The following is an 18,334-nucleotide window of genomic DNA, read 5'->3' as shown; positions in this document are numbered from 1 at the left end:
AGATCTGACAGTTTACAACTGGCTACTCAAGTTCACTGTATTGTCTGCTGCAGCAGAGTGACTCACGAGTAGAGAATGGTAATCAGTGGTTGTGTGATGCCCTCTTGTGGCTGCAGGTGCTACATGACATGACAAAACAAGCCTGACAATTCACAGCAGCACAGTATGAAGGGTCCATTTGCAAACAATAAAATAGCACAGTGTAGCACTGTACTATATTTATTGATTGGATCATTTCCACAGGACTTCAAGGACAGTGAGCTTTACTAATCATATAAATGGTGCTACCAAAAACACTGCTGAGTGAAAAATTAATTACTGTAAGACCAATTTGAGACAACAAAGACGGAGAAACATTAGAAAGTACATACGCTTTCCATAATTCAACAATTCCTATACATCACTTATAACCAAACATACAGTACAAGTATATCAAAATAGACAGAGATATATTATTATAAAACACATTTCAAACTGCATCTAATTGGTATAGAGGAACAGTACGTACACCATTTCTTATCAAAATAATATCATTTTATCCAACACATACAGTCTACAAATTCCACTCCAAATTTGTTGTGCAATTTTCTCAGAAATCTCCATTAAGGCAACGACAGGACAGCACCACAGATGCAACCACTGGAGTTACAGGTAAGTAGTATCAAAGGCCACAAACAACCTCCTAAAGATGTTACAAATATATTTTCAGAAGACGACAGACAACTACAGTTTTGGGTCAAAAGTTGCAGGTTATGATCCTTAATGGTCTTCCTGAGTAGTAGTAGGAAACTTAAAGAGTGTTGTATAATGATTCATAAGCCATCAATGATTAGGCCTGGCCTTTAATTTTATAAAAACTTAGTTGATGTAATGTAAATATATGTTTAAATAAGAACAGTATCATAAATACTTACCACAACAATATACCAGTCTTCAGATCAAAGACTCTCACAGTGACTCTTTGCAAAGCCTCCACAAATATTTTTTGCATAGTTAATTGATTTTCTGATAATAAAAGCATAAAAAATTAAATCAGTGTGTAAAAGATGGTATCTAGTCATTATGTGAGGAAAGTCTGTCAATTGCTAACAGAACAAAGTGCAAAATCTATACACAGATTGCTGTTGTGGCTAACATATATATTCATGATCACCGTTAGCCTTACAAAGCAGTTTTCATGCTTTTCTGATGGCACTTGCTACCAAGGTTTCTCGCCTGGTGGTTACAAACGCCTGTTGTTTTTCGTAATAGGCTGCCTCATTAATAAAAGTAGGATAGACGGTGCCAGAGCCTTGGTAGTGGATGGTCTTTCCGTCAAACGTTTGGAACATAGGGTCACCAGGGTTCAGCGGCTCCCAGTCACCGTCCTGAAACAACAACAAGCAATAACCACAGGGAAAGTTACTTGAGTATGTTGCTCAAACGGAAAAAAAAACATTCTCCCATCAACTGAAGGTGTCTAATTTCCTCTTTCATAAGAATTAAAATCTACAGGTTCAATAGGTCAAATATGAGGGTGAGACAGTGAAGGCAGGCACATATCAGGCTCTTCTAATTTTTACCTGCAGATTGGGGTGCACCATTGCAATGATGTTTCCATTGGCGTCTCTAGGGTAGTCGATTCTCTCTGAGACCCGGAAAACTTCCACTGTACAGGGAGGGAACTCCATGCCTGAACAACACACAGAAGACAACACCTCCAATATTGTAAGTATCCCAGAAAATCCGGTACACCAAAAACTACTGAGGACACTGATGAAAAATGTGACTTAATAATTTAAAAAGACACACGATTATTTTCCAATAACAAGCAAGGGGAAAAAAAAGAAATGATGAAAAAACAAAAATAAGCAATCTCAATCCTAATCAAATACTTCCTCAAAAGCAAAGCCTCTGAGTATGCAAAAGAGGCATTGTCCCTGAATTGGTCAATGCCAGACCATGTGAATGTAAGTAGCATTTCTATCCAAATACAAATTTTATCCAAAAAATGCAATCTAGAGATGAGCTGACCCTTATTAAATGCAGTCTATGAGGAGAGAGACACATTCTGTGTGTGAATATGAAGTGTTTATATTGATGGATGGGATTATGCAACGGAAGAGATATGTTCCTCCAAATTGTTCGCCAATCCAGATCTGACTTCAAAGACTGAATATCCAAGTTCCAAACAGTCATTTGACATAGACTCCTGAGAAACTTCAAACATGAAAGAATACATATGAAAGACACCGCCCTCAGCATGAATGTCAATAAAATAACACTGAACGGTTACATAAGTGCTCTTATTCATGAGACTCCATGGGCTTTCATGGCAGAGTGTAATAAAACAAAACATTTTAAACAAAGAGCTCCTAGGGGAGATTGTGATTTTTTTGTAGGCCCGGAAATGAGCAAAGCCCTGAAATGTCATAAATATCAGCCATGGTGCTGATACACCTACTGCTCCAAAGACACAGAACGGCCTGGACAAGCATTCAACAGCAAATTAGGATTATGCCAATTTCTGCCATGTATGCAGAAGAGGGAAGTTCAAGGTCCAATGTTCAAGGTCATTTTCTCCTTTTACGATACTCAGTATAGAAAGGAACAACATTGCATTGCTACGGTGTACACAAGAACAGATGCAATAAAAAAAACTGAAAGAAAGTACGAAGACAGTAAAGTGCAAGTAGTATCAAGTTGAGTAAAGTGCAATGAATGAAAGTGCTGTCACATATGTAAGGATGTGCCTTGTTTCCTTAAAAAAAATAAAATCTTGTAGATTTCTTCTGGACAGAAATATACATAAAAATAATATTATATAATGTACAGTTCAGCAAAATGAAAAAAAAAAAAATTAAAATTAAAACAAAAGGTGTGGCCAAGGTGACCTTATTCAATCTCCGGAATTTAACAGGAACTGCAGCGGTGTTTGGCTGAGCTCGGACATCAAGTAAGTAGACGATTAGCTTGTAATTGTAAGATCACTGAGCTGTATTGATATGCAAGTGGCAACATAGAGTAAAGAGGAGAAATGTTCCGATAGTCACCACAGTTTTCCCTCTGAATCCATATGATGCTTATTCTTCGGAGTAAGTCATTTTCAACGGTAACAACATGGTCTGTTATTGCTAAATGAGCTGTTTCTTCATGCTGCTCAGCTTCAAAACGCAGGAACACCGATTCATCACTATGCCAAAAGCATTCATCAGCACCAGTGTGGCCCCACGACAGAAGATTACAACAGCGTTGGCAGCCAGACGCTAACGACATGGAAACTGACCAACTCCCAACAAGCAGGCCATTCAATAGCAGGCCGGTCAGGGAAAACCAACAGACTGCAACTCACACTTGGCACGCACTGCTTGTTTACGTAAAAGAGGAAGGAAAAGCTGCCTTGCACCTAAACATTGCAAATACTGTTCCGTGCCTTAGGGAAGAGAAGGGGCAGTGCGGACGCGTGATGAGCCAGATGCACATAAGTTTAGAGATCTGAGTGTATTGTACATCTGGATGAATCAGACGAGCACCCATGGAAACTTTGTCACAAAATGTTTCTTGTCACGATGATGCTGACAAGCAGGCAGACTGATTGTAAACAACATGTTTTTCCATTACATAACACATTATGAATCATAATATTAGTCATCCCCGTGGCAACCTTCTAGAGAAAGAGTTTAATACTTTAAAATTTCGTGCAAACGTCAAGAACAGTGAGCTAATTCCAAGTTCATGTATGCTTCAGTTTTAACTGCTTTGGCATAATCCTAGCCTGTTGCCTGAATGCCATATACTGTACATGTAAGCTTCTATGGTATGCCCGTCCTACCTTCATTAAACAGTTCGATGAAGTCCAGGGCATGTTTCAGTATTACCCTCATGGCTTCAAAGATGTTACTCCTCAGTACGCCTTGAGGCTGCGGACCCACTTCCAGACCTGCAACGAAACAATCAGAGGACATATTTAAACATGTAAAACTGTGTTCTACCAACTGAATGGATGCCTTAGGAATGTCTTAAATGTTGTGTCCTTTGTCCATTGTCCAGGGGTGAAGCCGGAGGGGTAGCCAGGGGTGGTACGGTCCCCTGAGTCTGACTGGTACACCCCCCCCCATTTAAGAGATTGTAAACCTGCCCTTGCCATTTTCCCCAGAGAAATGTGGCTAGAGTTGAGACTTGAGAGACTCACCAACAGGGTGCTTGGCTACAGAACGTGAAGTGGAATACTTTAGAAGAGGATGTTCATTCAGCAGAACAAGACAACTGGCTGGAGCGATGGCTTTCTGTAACACAAAACCAACAAAAACAAGATCTCAGCTGCAGATAAAAACACGCCTTAACATTGCCTCATGCTGCTCCCCAGCCAACTGTCTTAAGCAGACCAAACTGTCAGTAACCGCTTAAAAGTTCTGCTCGACAGAACGGAAAACTAAATCTGCAACAGCTCACTTCGGAACAAATATGATGCATACGATAACAAACAAACAAACACAGTGACCATGTGCATGAATCAAGTGCAGGTTGGGAGGCTCTCAGATCTTCCAATGGAAAAAAACAGAAAATACATCTTTATTCACAAAATCATTTTCAGCACCACTAGCACTGACTGACTGTGATTCCTGTCTTCGTGCTTTATCGGGAGCATCATTGTGACCATTGTGGATAAAAAAATAAAGCTGAAAATGGTTCAAATAAGAGTAGACTGGATGTATATTTTCCCACTGGATTTTCCCCTCAGACAAAGGGATGGCTGCTCCTGAAACAAGCGCTAAAGTCACCACTGATCTTTCAGCCCGAGAGAGTTCCTGAGCAGAAGAATGATTGATGCCACTTACTAGAAAGTCAGTCGGAGAACTCAAAGTTCAGTTTTTTATCCAACACAGGGCCAAGAAATGAGCCATCAAACACCTGATGTTTGGTAATGGAACATTGGGCTTGTAAGCGGGGGATTTCTGAAGTCAGTCTTCTATCTGTGTATCTGTGTGTAGCATTTTGTGCTTCTAAAAGTTATGAACACATTTCTCATGAGCTCTATTACAGCAATAAAGAGTATGTTGCTTTTGGCTCCTCTTTGGCTCCTTGGTGTCGCTCTGCTCCCCTTTCTTTCATCTTGAAGAGCAAGAAATGGAACAAGAGCCACTAGTAGAATATATTACATTTATGATAATAAATAAGATAAGATGGTGAGACAAGTAATTATCTTATCAGAAATTTGTGGCTAAAAGCAGAAAAGAACCAAAAAAAAAAAAAAAAAAAAACAGGCATCCCTCTGGTGTATTTGGATGGTTGATCCTTTAGATGTGCTTGTCCAACACGTAAAGGTAAACAGATCATTCTGTTATTGACATAGGTTAACTGAATCTGTCCAAAGAGACCTAATTTTAGTAAAACATTGACTCGGAGAGGAGTGAGATGAGACTGAGAAATTTCTTTCATTTTGAGAAGTTGGCCTAGAACTACAGGTTCTTGAAATACTGCATGCCGTGCTGTATGGAAAATATCTGCAGGCTGACTGTCCTAAATACCTGCAGTATGCAGGTGTGTTTGTGCTGTCAAGTCTAAAAATTCCACTGTGCTCCTCAAGGCTGTCACCTTGATGTAGTTCATCATCTGCAGATTGAAGTGGTCTTTGGAGCATTCCAGAATCAGAGTGCAGCCCATGTTGGATGTGGTATTGTGGAGGTCAAAGATAACATCGTAGGCCTCTGGGCTTCCTTTAGGTCCAAATATCCTGTTGATCTCCTGGGCTCTCTGCACCTCGTAGGGTAAGTCATCTCCTCCCGGGGCACTGCAGGGCACACGCACAGCATTAGAAAGCAGTCACGCGCCAGCACATTCACACGTTATCAGACTATTCAGCAATAGGAACAACAAGGATGATGAAGAAAGCTATGAATCTTGTTAATGATTTACACAAGTATGTCTATTTGTCCTCCATGCCCTGTTACCACTTTCACCTAACCGTTGACCAGAGTGGAAAAATCACTATGAGCCACAACCTACAAGTTGACACAATAACTGTGGTGAATGTGTGGTTTGTATTGACTGAAGTTCTTCACATGTAGATAACAGGAAAATAATAATAAATGCAAATGATCTCTTGATGTTACCATGATAAAAAAAAAACAAAAAAAACAATAATTTGTTAATGTAGAAAGTCATGTTAGCCATTAACTCTATGCAGCAATACAGGAGCTGGATTCAGCAGGACAGTGGCCTCCTTTTGTGAGCGTTAAGAAGAAATTTAAAACTGTTTCTCCAAGCCACGAATGTCTGCTGTACGGGGTCCTTGAGAACTTTGTTTTGTCCCCAGGCCAAACTTGCTTTTTTTTTTGCCAGAGAGACATTCTGCACACTCTGAGCAGAGAATGAGAGCTGCCCCTTTTTTTCTCTTAGCTCTTTCAAAGCATTTCAAAATAAACACTAGTCTAGGACATTCTCCAAGCTACTGTAGAATAGCACCTCTGCTGTGCATATTGTCTCGCCTCCCTCGCATCTGCTCTTTACACCCCATTTTCAGCAAATATCTGGTATTGTCTGGACATCAGTACACCAGCATAGTGTGAGCTACAGCTGATAAAGTGGACTCCAACATACTAACTTCAACTATGAGGACACACAGACACCAAATATGAGGAAGAGCAAGGCTGTCATACTATTTAAGCTGAAGAAAAGGACACCATGGGCTAATTTTAGAAAGAGTCTCCAATGGGTTAATCTTCTCATATGTTGCCTTTAGAGATGCCAAGCAGTTTGTGCGCTGAGAGGATCTTTAAAAATCATTAAACATTCACACGATGAGGCGGTGACTGTAACTTCACCTATACCATCTGAGCTTTCCCAATCATCTCATTAAAATACAGACTTTATCATAAGAAACCCGGATTATATTATTATATAACTTCATCATTATTACTGATATATTCATTTATAAGCAGAGCTACATGGTGTAATTTGTCAAGGTGGTTCTAGTTACAGGTACAGTGCTGTTTGGTACTTTAGTCTTTAATAAAGAATCGTATTTTGTAAACTGATCATATTTTTAGTGTTTAAAATCTTAATCCGAAAAGGAACCATATCAGTCAGAAACATGTAGTGGAGCAAAAAGTACAATATTTCCCTTTGAAATGTTGTAAAGTAGAAGTATAAAGTAGCATAAAATGGAGTAACTCAAGTATAGTACAAGTACCTCAAAATTGTACCTTAAGTACAGCACTTGAGTAAATATACTTAGTTACTTTCCACAACTGATACCCACTATCTAAAAGAACACACTACAGTATTCCCGTAACAGGAATGTCAGTGATACCATATTAAAAAAAGGCCAAGATTACAATTAAATTAATGTAATTACCATTCCCCCACTATGTAGCAAACACACTATAGTAACCTTGGGAATGTTATTATAGGACTCCAATGATGATTTATGAATAGTGGGAGACGATGTTGTTATCCAACCACATCAGTAAATAGGCTGTTGTGTGTGTTCATGCACACTGACTGTATGAGCCAGCGTTTGCGTAAGAGCTCATTTCCACTATGGCCCACACGAAAAAGGAGGAATAAATTTAAAAAAAAAAAAAAAAAAAAAAAAAAATCGTCTTAAATCATTTGCAGCTCGGTCACGTTCCGCTCACGTTTTTCCTGCTGGCTGACAGTCAGCTGAAGTCCGGGAGGAGGGGACACGCTGCTCTGCTGTTATTGGGACGGGGGGGGGGGGGTACCATGGCTGATGGTAAACACACACACTAACCTACCTGTGATAATAGCACTTTGATGGAAATGTCCACGGGACTTTTTAACGGTATCTCGACTTGAGTCCTATTTGACAAGACATCTTGGGCCTGTAGTTTTGTGTAACCCCCTTTCTTCAGGGCCTGTACATTTGCCTGGCTGCGTTCATCCATCCAAACTGTATTGTTTTCAGCTCTGTCGCGTTAACCCCATGCTCCCTAAGCAAGGGACCCTCTACCAGTTACCTCATTTGTCTGACAGAGCGCGCACACACACCTAGTCAGTTGTGTCAATGTTACATCATTTGCGCCGTCATTACATGTCCACCACATCTTCGGGGACCTGAGACAGGCCACGTGGATGGGGATTCCAGCGGGTCTCAAGTGGAATGAGTAGTTTGATGCTAATCGTGTTATTCCGAAAACATCAGCCACAAGTTACAGTATTGGTATGCACGTGTGCCCCCCCCCCCCCCGACCCCCACCCCACCACCAACCCCTCCACCCCCCCCGACCCCAAAGATCGAGCTTAAAACCAAATCAATCAAATGAAAAAAAAAGAGTCTGTCGTGAAATGTCAGTGGGTTTGATGGACCCGTTTCCATTTAACATGTACCGCACGACAGCAGGCAGGTACAACAACAACATCCGACAGCTACACCGCACCGGTGCGTTTACCTGAGGTTTTCTGGGGTGAAGGCTCGGTTCAGGTCCGTGTCCACATATCTGGTGCACTTCTCCACAGCCTTCGGGTTGGTGATGAAGGGTTTGGTCTCGACCCTCTTCCTCTGTATCTCGGCGCTGTTCTTAATCCACAGGTTCACAAGCGTCACGCCTGACATCTCGTTCCCGTGCGTCCCACCGAAAATAGCGACCCTCCTGGCCTCGTTAAAACACGCGCTGTTGTTGTAAGAGGACATGTCTGGATGAGTTGAAAAAAAAAAAGCGTGCAGAGTGCGGACGAAGACACGCTGGTGTCAGAGGCTTCAGGAGCGGGGCAAAAGTTTCTAGCTGGAGCTTCACGGACTCACTGTTTAAATGCCTGCTGTGGCTGCGCGCTTACGTAACGTGCCCGCTGGCTCGTGGCGGTCGGTCACCGTGGGTGAAATGCGCTGAGTTGTGCACGGCATCTCGAGTTGCAGCCGAAAGTCCGGTGAACAAGGTTCCTCCCATTGTTTACCCATCGCTGTCAAATTAAAACTAAATGTTAACCACTCATTTCCGGCGAAGTTCTTCCAAAATAAACTGGATTCAAAACATTGCTGCCATATTGTAGCATTTACGGGCGGTCTATTAAGCTGGAGGCGACGGGATACACAACTTCCGCCCGGTACCTTCAAAATAAAACGGCGATGTTCGGTAAATGCGAAGTCCCAGTGTGGATATCAAATGTAACCCGACAGGAGAAGGGGACTGGAACAACATTTGCAGCGTTGGTTCTGCAAACATTTCAATTTCTCAGTATGTACAGCTAAATAATCCCATATTGTGCAGGAGTTTAGGCCTAAAACAAACGTTCAGTGAATCAAATAACGAATAGGCTGACCTTAAATATAACTGTTCCCATAGGTTGTATGATTATTGGATCCTCTCATTAAATCTATGGTGTTCTCATAATAGGAATACAAGTAGACAAGTCCGATGATTTTAAACCTTGACCCACCTAAATTATGCAAAATGGAAAATATTTTGCTCATTTGTTTATCAAAAGTTGACTGTGCCTATAGCCCTCAAAAACATGATCACATATTAAATACCAATAAATGTAGCTACTCTTTTTTCCGAGAAGATTTCTAGAATAATTTTTTTATCTGCAGCAGTGGCACAGTATCACCTACTAACCTCGGGAATGGTTCTCACCTAAGGTGTACTTTTTGTTGCAACTGCAGCAAACACTGCTGGTCTCTCAGACTGACCTGGTGGTTCAGTGGAAGTGAACTGGTTGCTGCAGTAGTGCAGTGGAAAGCCTGCTTAAATTCCCAACAATGACCCCTTTATTACCATGAACCATTTGAACTTCAAAAGCCATTAACAGAATTAGCATCAGTTTATGGTTTGGCAGGCGTGGTTTGTACAACAGTGCTACCTCTCATAACATAACATGATCATTTTACTTAACCTTGAATTTATTTAGAATTATCACAAGAAAATGTCTTTCATTTCTACTAGGGGTACAATTGCATGCTCACAACAAGACAAAGATAATGAAAAAATGTGTCTCCTCTTACTGTCTGACAGTGAGAAAACATTGTTAAAAATGACCTTGACTTTTCTCTCAAATGCCCATTAGGTGGCAGGCTAAGTGACCGGATTTATACCAGTAAGGTGAGCTGACAATGTCCTTAAATTCGAGACATACAAAACAGATTTAGGTATTCTCTGAGATGTTGTTCCATACGCAAGTGACCACACAAATAAATGGATTAACCTTATTTAATGTAGTTTTAATTTGTTTACATGCTTGGGACAAATTTCCCACCATATGCTATAACATTCCCACTCTCAAGTTTTTATTTTGGGAAAAAAATAAGAAAAACTAATCATTATGGTTGGTTATGCCATGCTGTTACTTTTCCAAAGTTCATCTCAACTCGAAAGGTTGAGAACTGTGTTAGTTAAAATGTTTTGATACAAAACAAAATACATTAACAAGTAATTGTGCAAGCCTCATAAACTTAAAAGTCAAGTTTTCACTTGTAACCTAAACACTTTCAGTCTAAAAACATTGGCAGCTTCGTGTTGGTTGGAGCTGCAACAGTTACTTTGTGTCTTTGTGTTTTTGTGGAGAATTTCTCCACTGGTCAAACTCTCAACAGAAAACTCATACTAATAATCTGTGAAGAAATCCTCACTGGGATTATGCAGTCTCCTCTTGCCCTTCATGTGCTTGTTTTTCATGATTCTTTCTGAAAAGGATGTTTCAAAGTGTGAGAGAGAGGTCTCCGAGGATGCAGGGCTGCTGGTTATGAAGCTGGGAACAGCTGTTAGCTTATTTCTTTCCTTCTTTTCCTTCCTTTTGGTTTTGTGGGTCTCTATTTCAGCAGATTGGGTCAATTTCCCCTCAAGTAAAACATTGTCAGTGGATTTTATTTTTTTATTTTTCTTGTCTCTCACACCATTTAATACTGGATTTCCAGAGGTCTCTGAGGATGGTGAGGCATGTTCAGCCACGTTCAGCGTTTCCTTGGTCACTTTGTCAGAAGTACCACTGTCATGAGGTATTTCAGCGCAGTGACCATGTCTTTCCTTTGCAACCAAAGGAAAGGTCGACTGTTTTCCTTTCTTCTTGCGTGAAACCGAGCTAGTAGGTTTCCGTGTAGCTCCTTCTGATTCAACATTGTCAGTTGCAGTTGGTGGACTTTCCCGTATCACATGGCATTGCTCGTCTTTCCACTTTTTCTTTTTCTTCTTCCTTTTTAACACCACAGCCTCATCAGTTTGAGATAATCCGGCATCGGCTGCGCTTTCTAATCTTTCCACGGGGGTAACCGACTCACTTTCATTTCTCTTACGTTTCTTTTTTTTCTTGACCCCTGTCTCAGTGGGTTTAGGCGAATCACTATGACATGTTTCGTTGGGTTTTTCAAAATCCTGCTGATGATCTTTCTCCACCCTCTCCTTCAGTACTGACATCTTTCTCTTCCTTTTCCTGACCCCATCATTAGGCGACTCCGAATTTCCAAAGATTTCGGCTGATTCGGTCTCAAAATCACCAGCGCTAAGGCCAGGCTTTTCTGCACCCCAGACATGAGCCGCTACAGATTTTGAACAAGGAGAGCTTTGTTCCTCACGCGTTTGAGAATTTTTTTCCTCTGCATCAGCAATGAGGAAGGAAGAGGTCCTCTTTTCCTTTTTCCGCACAGACACTGAATCATCGCTTTGTGCCGCAGTGTCTTCTGAGACATTTCTGCTAAATATTTCTCTCTTTTTCTTCTTCTTCTTCTTCTTAGTCACCAGATCAGCATCTTGGTCGTCAGGGCCCTCCTTTGTTTTCTGGGAATAATCTGCATTATTAACCTTTTTGTTTTTGTCGGGAGTGCAAGAAATATCTACCCCCTCAGAGATACTTTCCCTCCTCTTCTTCTTCTTCTTCTTTTTCACTGGCCATCCTGCACTTCCTTCCAGGCCTACATCATTGGATGAGCTCAGGTCTACACCATCTTCTGCTCCAACTTGAGCACCATCCTGAGAACCTGATAGTTGTTTCTTTTTGTGCTTTTTTCTTTTCTTTTCAGAACTGGACTCTAATGTTTCTTGAGAAGCTTCAGTATTTTCTAAACCACTTCCTATTTCCTCTAACTGTCCTTTCGACATCAGAGGTAGATCTGAATTCATATTCAATGCTTCCTCTTCTTCACATTCCTCCATATTTACAATCTTCTTTTGTTTTTTCCTTTTTTTCTTTTTCTTCTGTGTCTCAGCATCATCATTTAGAGGCTCTGAAACAGTGCCGGACTGCAACTGCTCAACGCTCTCATCATCCTCAACACTTCTTTTCTTCTTTTCTTCTTCTTCTTCTTCACCTCGCCACTATTCACCATGTTAAGTGTCACTGAAAACAGAGAGTCCTTCTCGAATCTCACACCAGATTCTAGGTTTCCATCCTCCTCCTGTCTAAAATTATCTGCTGCTGACTTATTCTTCTTTCTCTTCTTTTTCTTTTGTTTTGAATCGGGAAAGTGCCTGTCCCCCTGTCTTAGTAGGATATCTCCATGTGACGAGTTCTCCATCCTATTTTCTTCATTAAGCTCCAGCTCATCACTAGTCTGTGATGCCGGAGGCTCTGCTCGATTGTCCTCAGACAGGCTGGGAGTCTCTTCTGCCTCCACCCTCACAGATGCTGCAGCATCCAGACCCTCTGGCTCTTCCTGACCCTGGCCCTCTTTTTCTTCTGCAATTTCATTATCTACTTTTGCTTTTTTCTTCTTCTTTCCCCTTTTTTCATTGTGTACCCTATCATTATTAATGTCACTTACAAGGTCTGGGAGACTTTGGAGAAGACTTTGGCTTTCAGGTTCGTCCTCCGACTGTCCTGTCTGGGATCGATCATCTGTGTGAAAAACATCAACCTGAGGCTCTGTTACGTTTGGGGATGCTTCTCTGCCCTTTAGTGTGTATTCCCTTGGACTTCCCTGTAGCTCAAGTGGATCACAAACTGTAGCATCACTATCGTTACACAGCTCATCCTCCCTTTCTTTTTCTTGAAAAAGAATGTTTTTGTTTCCTCTGGTAAGACGTCTGTTTGTCTTTGGTGTTTCAGTTTGGGCCAGGATGCTTCTGTCAATTGTCACACATTTATCACTGGTCTTCCTCTCAGCCAGAACTCTACGAGAAGGATCGCCATTATCAGAGCTCTCTGTATCTGAACACAATGCTGTAACGCTTGATATGGGAGCCTTCGCTGGTATTTTATGTAAAATTTTCATTCGTCTTCCTTGTGACATTTCTTGTCTGGCATTATTAGCTCTTGTCCTCTTTCGTTGTTTTACCTGGCTGTCTCTCTTCTCTGGAGTGTACCAAGGTTGTGAGCACTTTGCTTTTGATGTGGCAACAAAACGTTTCCTTTCCTGTGACAAAAAACACACACACGGAATAAGTCCACACTCAAAAGTGCTTTGAGATCCATTATTTCTTTGTTTTAACAGAAGGCTTACCACCACTTTGATGTCCTCACTTTCTGACCCTTCTTCTCTATAACAAAATAGATGTGTTTTATTACCAATCAATCATTCAAACTTTATTTGTATAGCACCTTTCATGCTGGCTAATGCAATTCAAAGTGACCAAGTAGTGCCAAAACCAAAAGTTTATTGGCATCTAGATTTATCCCATAATCATCAATTACTTTAACTAGGGCGGTCTAATTTCTAACATATTGTTTTAGTTAAGAAAACTATTTAATTGTATCTAGTTTCTCTAAAAATGTACTAAAAAATTGAAGAGATTAGTCCATAGTTAGTGGTTGACAGATCTAGGCTGCTTTATAAAAAAGAAAAAAAAATACTGCACATGTACTTCAAATAAGCATGATTATTTCTGGAAATAAACTTACTCTGACAACGGAGATATGCATTCCCTATCCATGTCAACTTTTGGTAAAGATGACGCCAGATCATCTCTTTGATAGCCCTGCCACAGCTCTCTGACACATTTAAAGAAGCCTCCCATGGCAGAATTCTGTAAAAGGGAAGAACTTGAGCACTAAATAACATTACCATTTGTTAAAAGGTACACAAAAACAGCCACCCAAAAAAAAATGCAAAAGAAATGCATATCGAAGTATTTGTTGTCCTTACATGAAGGGTTGTGTTCTGCTGGACAGACAGCAGAGTGCTCTTGGGCTTCCACTTCCTCTCTGTGAGGAAAGGGAAACTGTACTTTGGCAGTCTGAATTTCTTTCTTCTCCTGCTTTTATCAGTTTTGGAGTCTCCATGGGAAGCGGACGATGAAGTGTCATCTTCACTTTCTTCTGGATTTCTGGGAGACGTTGGGTCTGACCTCAGGCTGCAGTGACGCCGTCTTCCGGACCTCACAGCCTCAGGTACGGTTTTCTGAGTTATGAACAAGCTGTCTCCTGAATCACTGCAGAGACACAGTTACACATGTAGACAGTCAAACCGGAGCATTCTCGGGCTTCTGTTACAGGAGAAGCCGGGTCATCATTGTAACACGTGAGAGGCACCCTTACCTTTCTGCTTCAGTTGGGTCCTTAGATACTTTATCCTGTCTGCACTGTCCCACCGAAGACTCAAGATACCGCGAGATTTTCTCCACGTAGTCTGGCGGGGATGTTTCCAGGACAATGTGGCAGGACTCCGCTGACAAAGCTTCGGCAATGGTACCTGTCTGAGTCCAGTTTAGAGATTTACGCACTCCTGTCATTGTGGAGCTTAGCAAAAAATAGCGATCAAAGTAATGCAGGTCGTCTTTGGCAAGAAATAGTAGGAGACTGAATCCTCTTAGTGCAACCAACGGAAAAGATGCTCGAAATGCGTGGATTCTCTCTTGTTAAAGGTCTGCTGTAGATGTATGATGATAATATTCACTAAAGGTTTCGCTAATCGTCTTACAGCGACATGTAGCTGCGCCAAAACAAATACATAAAACAGATAGATAGACACTACGCATGTTTTCAGGGGCAACCAGGAAGTGATTATACGTCATCAACGTGACGAATTTTATTATCTGACCAATCACCAAAGAGGAGGGAAAAGTCCCAAACAGTAACAAGAGGTTTCACTCTTTTCTACTTCTGTTTTCGACTGCACCGATTGCCACAATAAATTTACGTTGTTCTTAATAAGTTGGCTCACATAAACGAGTGACAGTGACATAAGCGAATATGTTACATTGGAATCAAATGCACGAAGAAACGCCATCCGCTGATGAAGGCCGTGAGATGAAAGCTCCAGAATAAGCCAGTAAACTGACCTTGAGTGTGTTTTATTTTCTTGAAAAACATTGGAATCACGTTTTCAACAAATTATTTTAATATTAACCTAAAATACCCGGTCAATTTATATGACAATGGAAGCAATCAGATTGATTAAATAAATTCAAATAATTGGATCGTCTGTACGAGTTCATATGAATATAGCCTATCAGACATAAACATAAGTTGTTTATATTGGTCAACTGACTTATCACAATATTACCCGTGAACAAAATATATTTATTTAAGTCTAGTCATTATGCATAGACGAGGAAACGTTATCTGGGATAGGAACTATCTTGCCAGTGTTTACTCTTTGGCTGTACTTTAACCACACAGTAACAATCGACTTTTCCTGCACTGCTAACAGCCTGCTGGTACATTCACCCAGAAGTACAGTTATGGCAGATATCAGCAAAACAGAGAGGGTTCAGCTGCACGCCCCAGATCTAGAGGAACTGCGGGGCGGTATGGACTTCAGCTTTGATATCCAGGCAAAGCGACAAAGGCATGGTTATAAAACAGGATGTTCGTAAAGAGAGACTAATGTAGACTTTTTTTTTTTTTTTTTGGTTACAGTATTGCAAGCAGGACTGGAAAACAACTTTGCAGAGGTTCAGGTGAGTGTTGTGGACTGCCCAGATCTCACCAAAGAACCATTCCAGTTTCCTGTCAAAGGTAAGATCCCTACTATGCACACTTCCTTCATATTCCACAGCCTGCACAGTTTCCACAGTTGTCTAAAACCTATACACAATATACACCTAGATAGCAGAAACTCGCGAGGAGTGCGAAAATCAAATCTCTCTTGCATGCCTTATATGTGGATGTCGTGCATTCATGCAGTCTGACACTTTGTGAAACATGTACTTGAGATGTAGTTGAACTTACTTTGCAGATTGTGGATTGCAACGGTGATTTAGCAAACAACATTGCATGTGTGGAACACTGCTGGCCCACCAGATTTGTGTCGTGTAATGCTTTTCTCGTAATGTCACTTCTGTCCTTATACTTGAAGGCTTGTGTGGCAGTCCTCGTATTACTGATGTTGGTGGTGTACCGTACCTGGTTCCCTTGGTTCAAAAGCACAAGGTAGCTTTTTCCACCACACACAGCGCAGTGCGTGAAAATAGTGTATGGTGATAATGTGAAATGACCTGTAGTAAATGGAATTATTGTAGTGGTCTCCCTCCTTCTTCTCCCAGGAATACAACATGAACACTGTAACAAAAGAGCTGGAGCTCCCGGGGGCTTTCATCCTCGGTGCAGCAGCTGCGCCCTCCAGGATTGTTGGAATGAATGCAGAGGTTATTCACCCGTACCGCTAATACTTTTTGTTTCATGCAGCTAAAAGCAACGTGTTGGCATCGATAAATGAGTGGATTTCCCCACAGCAAAGCATCATGTTGTCATTGTGAAGTTTGAGAACAGTTGTTGTGACGCAGAAGCTGATGGAATAAATACTCTCATCCACAGCTGATGCCTCTGGTTCTGACAGAAGCGGAGGGAAGGCCTGCAGTGAACAGCAGTTACTTCTCCTCCATTAATCCGGCTGATGGCCAGTGTCTGCAAGAAAAATACAGTGACAAATTCTCCGACTGTAACTTTGGACTGCTGGGCAATCTTTATGCTTGTGAAGGGAAGTCTGGAAAGGTAATCAGTTTTATTTGACCAAACGAGATCTGTAGCCTTTTGCCTCAGAGAATGAATGATGGTGCATAGATTGGAGTTCATTCAAAAATGCATTGTCATTATTTACTTTGGTCTTTGGCCAATAATGAACTTCTCTGGTTATATATGAACTTAAACACAATTATCTGCAAGTTAATAACCACTATGTTGTGCATGAACTTCAGCCTCAGCACCACACATCTGCTCCTAACATTTGAAAGAATAAACACTGACTAAACGACAGTGACTATCCAAGCTGACTTGCCATGCCCTCTTCACTCATGTGCCCCTCCAGGTCATAGAGGTGCGGGCCAAGAAGAGAACAGGAGGCCACAGTCTTGTGACGGCCTTGAGGAAGACTCTTGAGGGCCACTACCCTGATAAAAGCCTGGCTCTAGGAGGCACCTTCATCATCCAGAAAGGGAAAGCTAAAATTCACATCATGGTAAATAAGGGGATGTGACAAATAACGCAGTACTGATAGTTGCTTACAGTTACATGCGTTGATTAAGTTTCTTGTGCTCGCTTATCATTAGCCAAGAAAGTTCTCAGTCTGCCCCCTCAACACCAACGATGAGGTCAACAACTGGCTCAAGCACTTTGAAGTCAGCGCCCCACTTATCTGCCAGTCAGTGCTCGTCTCCAGAGATCCTGTAAGTAAAGAAAACGCAGTGGCATTGCAATGAGACAGATGAGACTAGATCCGTTTATGGTTTTAGCCCCTATCAGAAAGTGCATTTGCAAAGTAGGCTGTTTTATAATGGTTCTGTTCATTTCGTTCAGGGTTTGGACCTGCGTGTGGAGCACACCCACTGCTTCAGCCACCACGGAGAAGGTGGCCACTACTACATAGACACCACACCTGACAGCGTGGAATACTTGGGCTACTTCATGCCTGCGGAGTTCGTCTATCGCATCGACAGGCCCACAGAGACCCATGGAGTGGGACGAGATTGAAAAACTTAATAAATGTATGAATCATGTTTGCCGCATAGCATCTTTTGATAATCTAAATTTATCAAGCAGTATGTGATTTATATTAGGTTCTATGCATTATAATACTCCTCAAATAACTTACTACTTCTGTGAATGATTGCTCTTAAATCACATCTCTGTCTCTCAAAAATTCTTCTACATTTCTTATAAACAAAATCACTGCTTCTCGTGAAATAAAAATAACATCAAAATTATCTTAAGTGTTTTGGATTGTCTTTGCTGTTTGTTCACTGCCTGCAGTAGTAAATAGCAACATTTGTTACCTCTAAATAAACAGTAGATTTGGGAACTTGAAATACATAGGTGTCCCTGCCAAGTCCAATGTGATAGAAAATTGTGCAAGGCAGACCAAACCAGACAGCTGCAAGAAGAGTGTTTGCACAGGCAGAGAAAGCAAGCATTTTATTTTTTTAAAGGCCCGATGAACCTCTCCTGGCACATTTGTTCTCCCTTAGCGTGATTCCTCCAAAAATTAGTTTTAGGCTTTTTCACTCTACTGCCCTAATTCTTATTCGCACTG

At 41.2% G+C, this 18,334-nt stretch overlaps 3 protein-coding genes across 5 annotated transcripts; 1 reads left to right on the top strand and 2 right to left on the bottom strand.

Moving 5' to 3' along the window:
• Positions 1–173: 173 nt before the first annotated feature.
• aspa (aspartoacylase) lies at positions 174–8,957 on the bottom strand. Its single transcript, XM_040151486.1, has 6 exons — positions 8,394–8,957; positions 5,575–5,770; positions 4,172–4,265; positions 3,812–3,919; positions 1,563–1,672; positions 174–1,367 (listed from the first exon to the last, which is right to left on the bottom strand). Exons 1-6 carry the CDS (start codon positions 8,633–8,635, stop codon positions 1,176–1,178), a joined length of 942 nt encoding a protein of 313 aa, XP_040007420.1. The 5' UTR covers positions 8,636–8,957; the 3' UTR covers positions 174–1,175.
• Positions 8,958–10,134: 1,177 nt separating this feature from the next.
• Positions 10,135–14,876, bottom strand: pho (phoenix). Its single transcript, XM_040150626.1, has 5 exons — positions 14,404–14,876; positions 14,012–14,297; positions 13,768–13,892; positions 13,370–13,406; positions 10,135–13,282 (listed from the first exon to the last, which is right to left on the bottom strand). The coding sequence occupies exons 1-5, from the start codon at positions 14,595–14,597 to the stop codon at positions 12,146–12,148; spliced, it is 1,779 nt and encodes a 592-aa protein (XP_040006560.1). The 5' UTR covers positions 14,598–14,876; the 3' UTR covers positions 10,135–12,145.
• c17h11orf54 (chromosome 17 C11orf54 homolog) lies at positions 14,143–17,992 on the top strand. Of its 3 annotated transcripts, XM_040150627.1 has the most exons (9): positions 14,454–14,553; positions 15,518–15,615; positions 15,727–15,825; positions 16,166–16,239; positions 16,353–16,454; positions 16,624–16,800; positions 17,114–17,263; positions 17,355–17,471; positions 17,602–17,992. In XM_040150627.1, exons 1-9 carry the CDS (start codon positions 14,504–14,506, stop codon positions 17,773–17,775), a joined length of 1,041 nt encoding a protein of 346 aa, XP_040006561.1. In that variant the 5' UTR covers positions 14,454–14,503; the 3' UTR covers positions 17,776–17,992. The 3 variants fall into 3 exon arrangements, with proteins under 3 accessions (XP_040006564.1, XP_040006563.1, XP_040006561.1); XM_040150630.1 differs by lacking the exons at positions 14,454–14,553; positions 15,518–15,615 and adding an exon at positions 14,143–14,256; XM_040150629.1 differs by lacking the exon at positions 15,518–15,615 and having other exon boundaries at positions 14,446–14,553.
• The last annotated feature ends 342 nt before the right edge of the window (positions 17,993–18,334 follow it).

The sequence above is a fragment of the Xiphias gladius genome, chromosome 17 (genome assembly GCF_016859285.1).
Source record: "Xiphias gladius isolate SHS-SW01 ecotype Sanya breed wild chromosome 17, ASM1685928v1, whole genome shotgun sequence".
Lineage (NCBI taxonomy): Eukaryota > Metazoa > Chordata > Actinopteri > Istiophoriformes > Xiphiidae > Xiphias > Xiphias gladius.
Note: the sequence above shows the minus strand (reverse complement) of the source record. Positions and strands in the feature narration are given on the sequence as shown.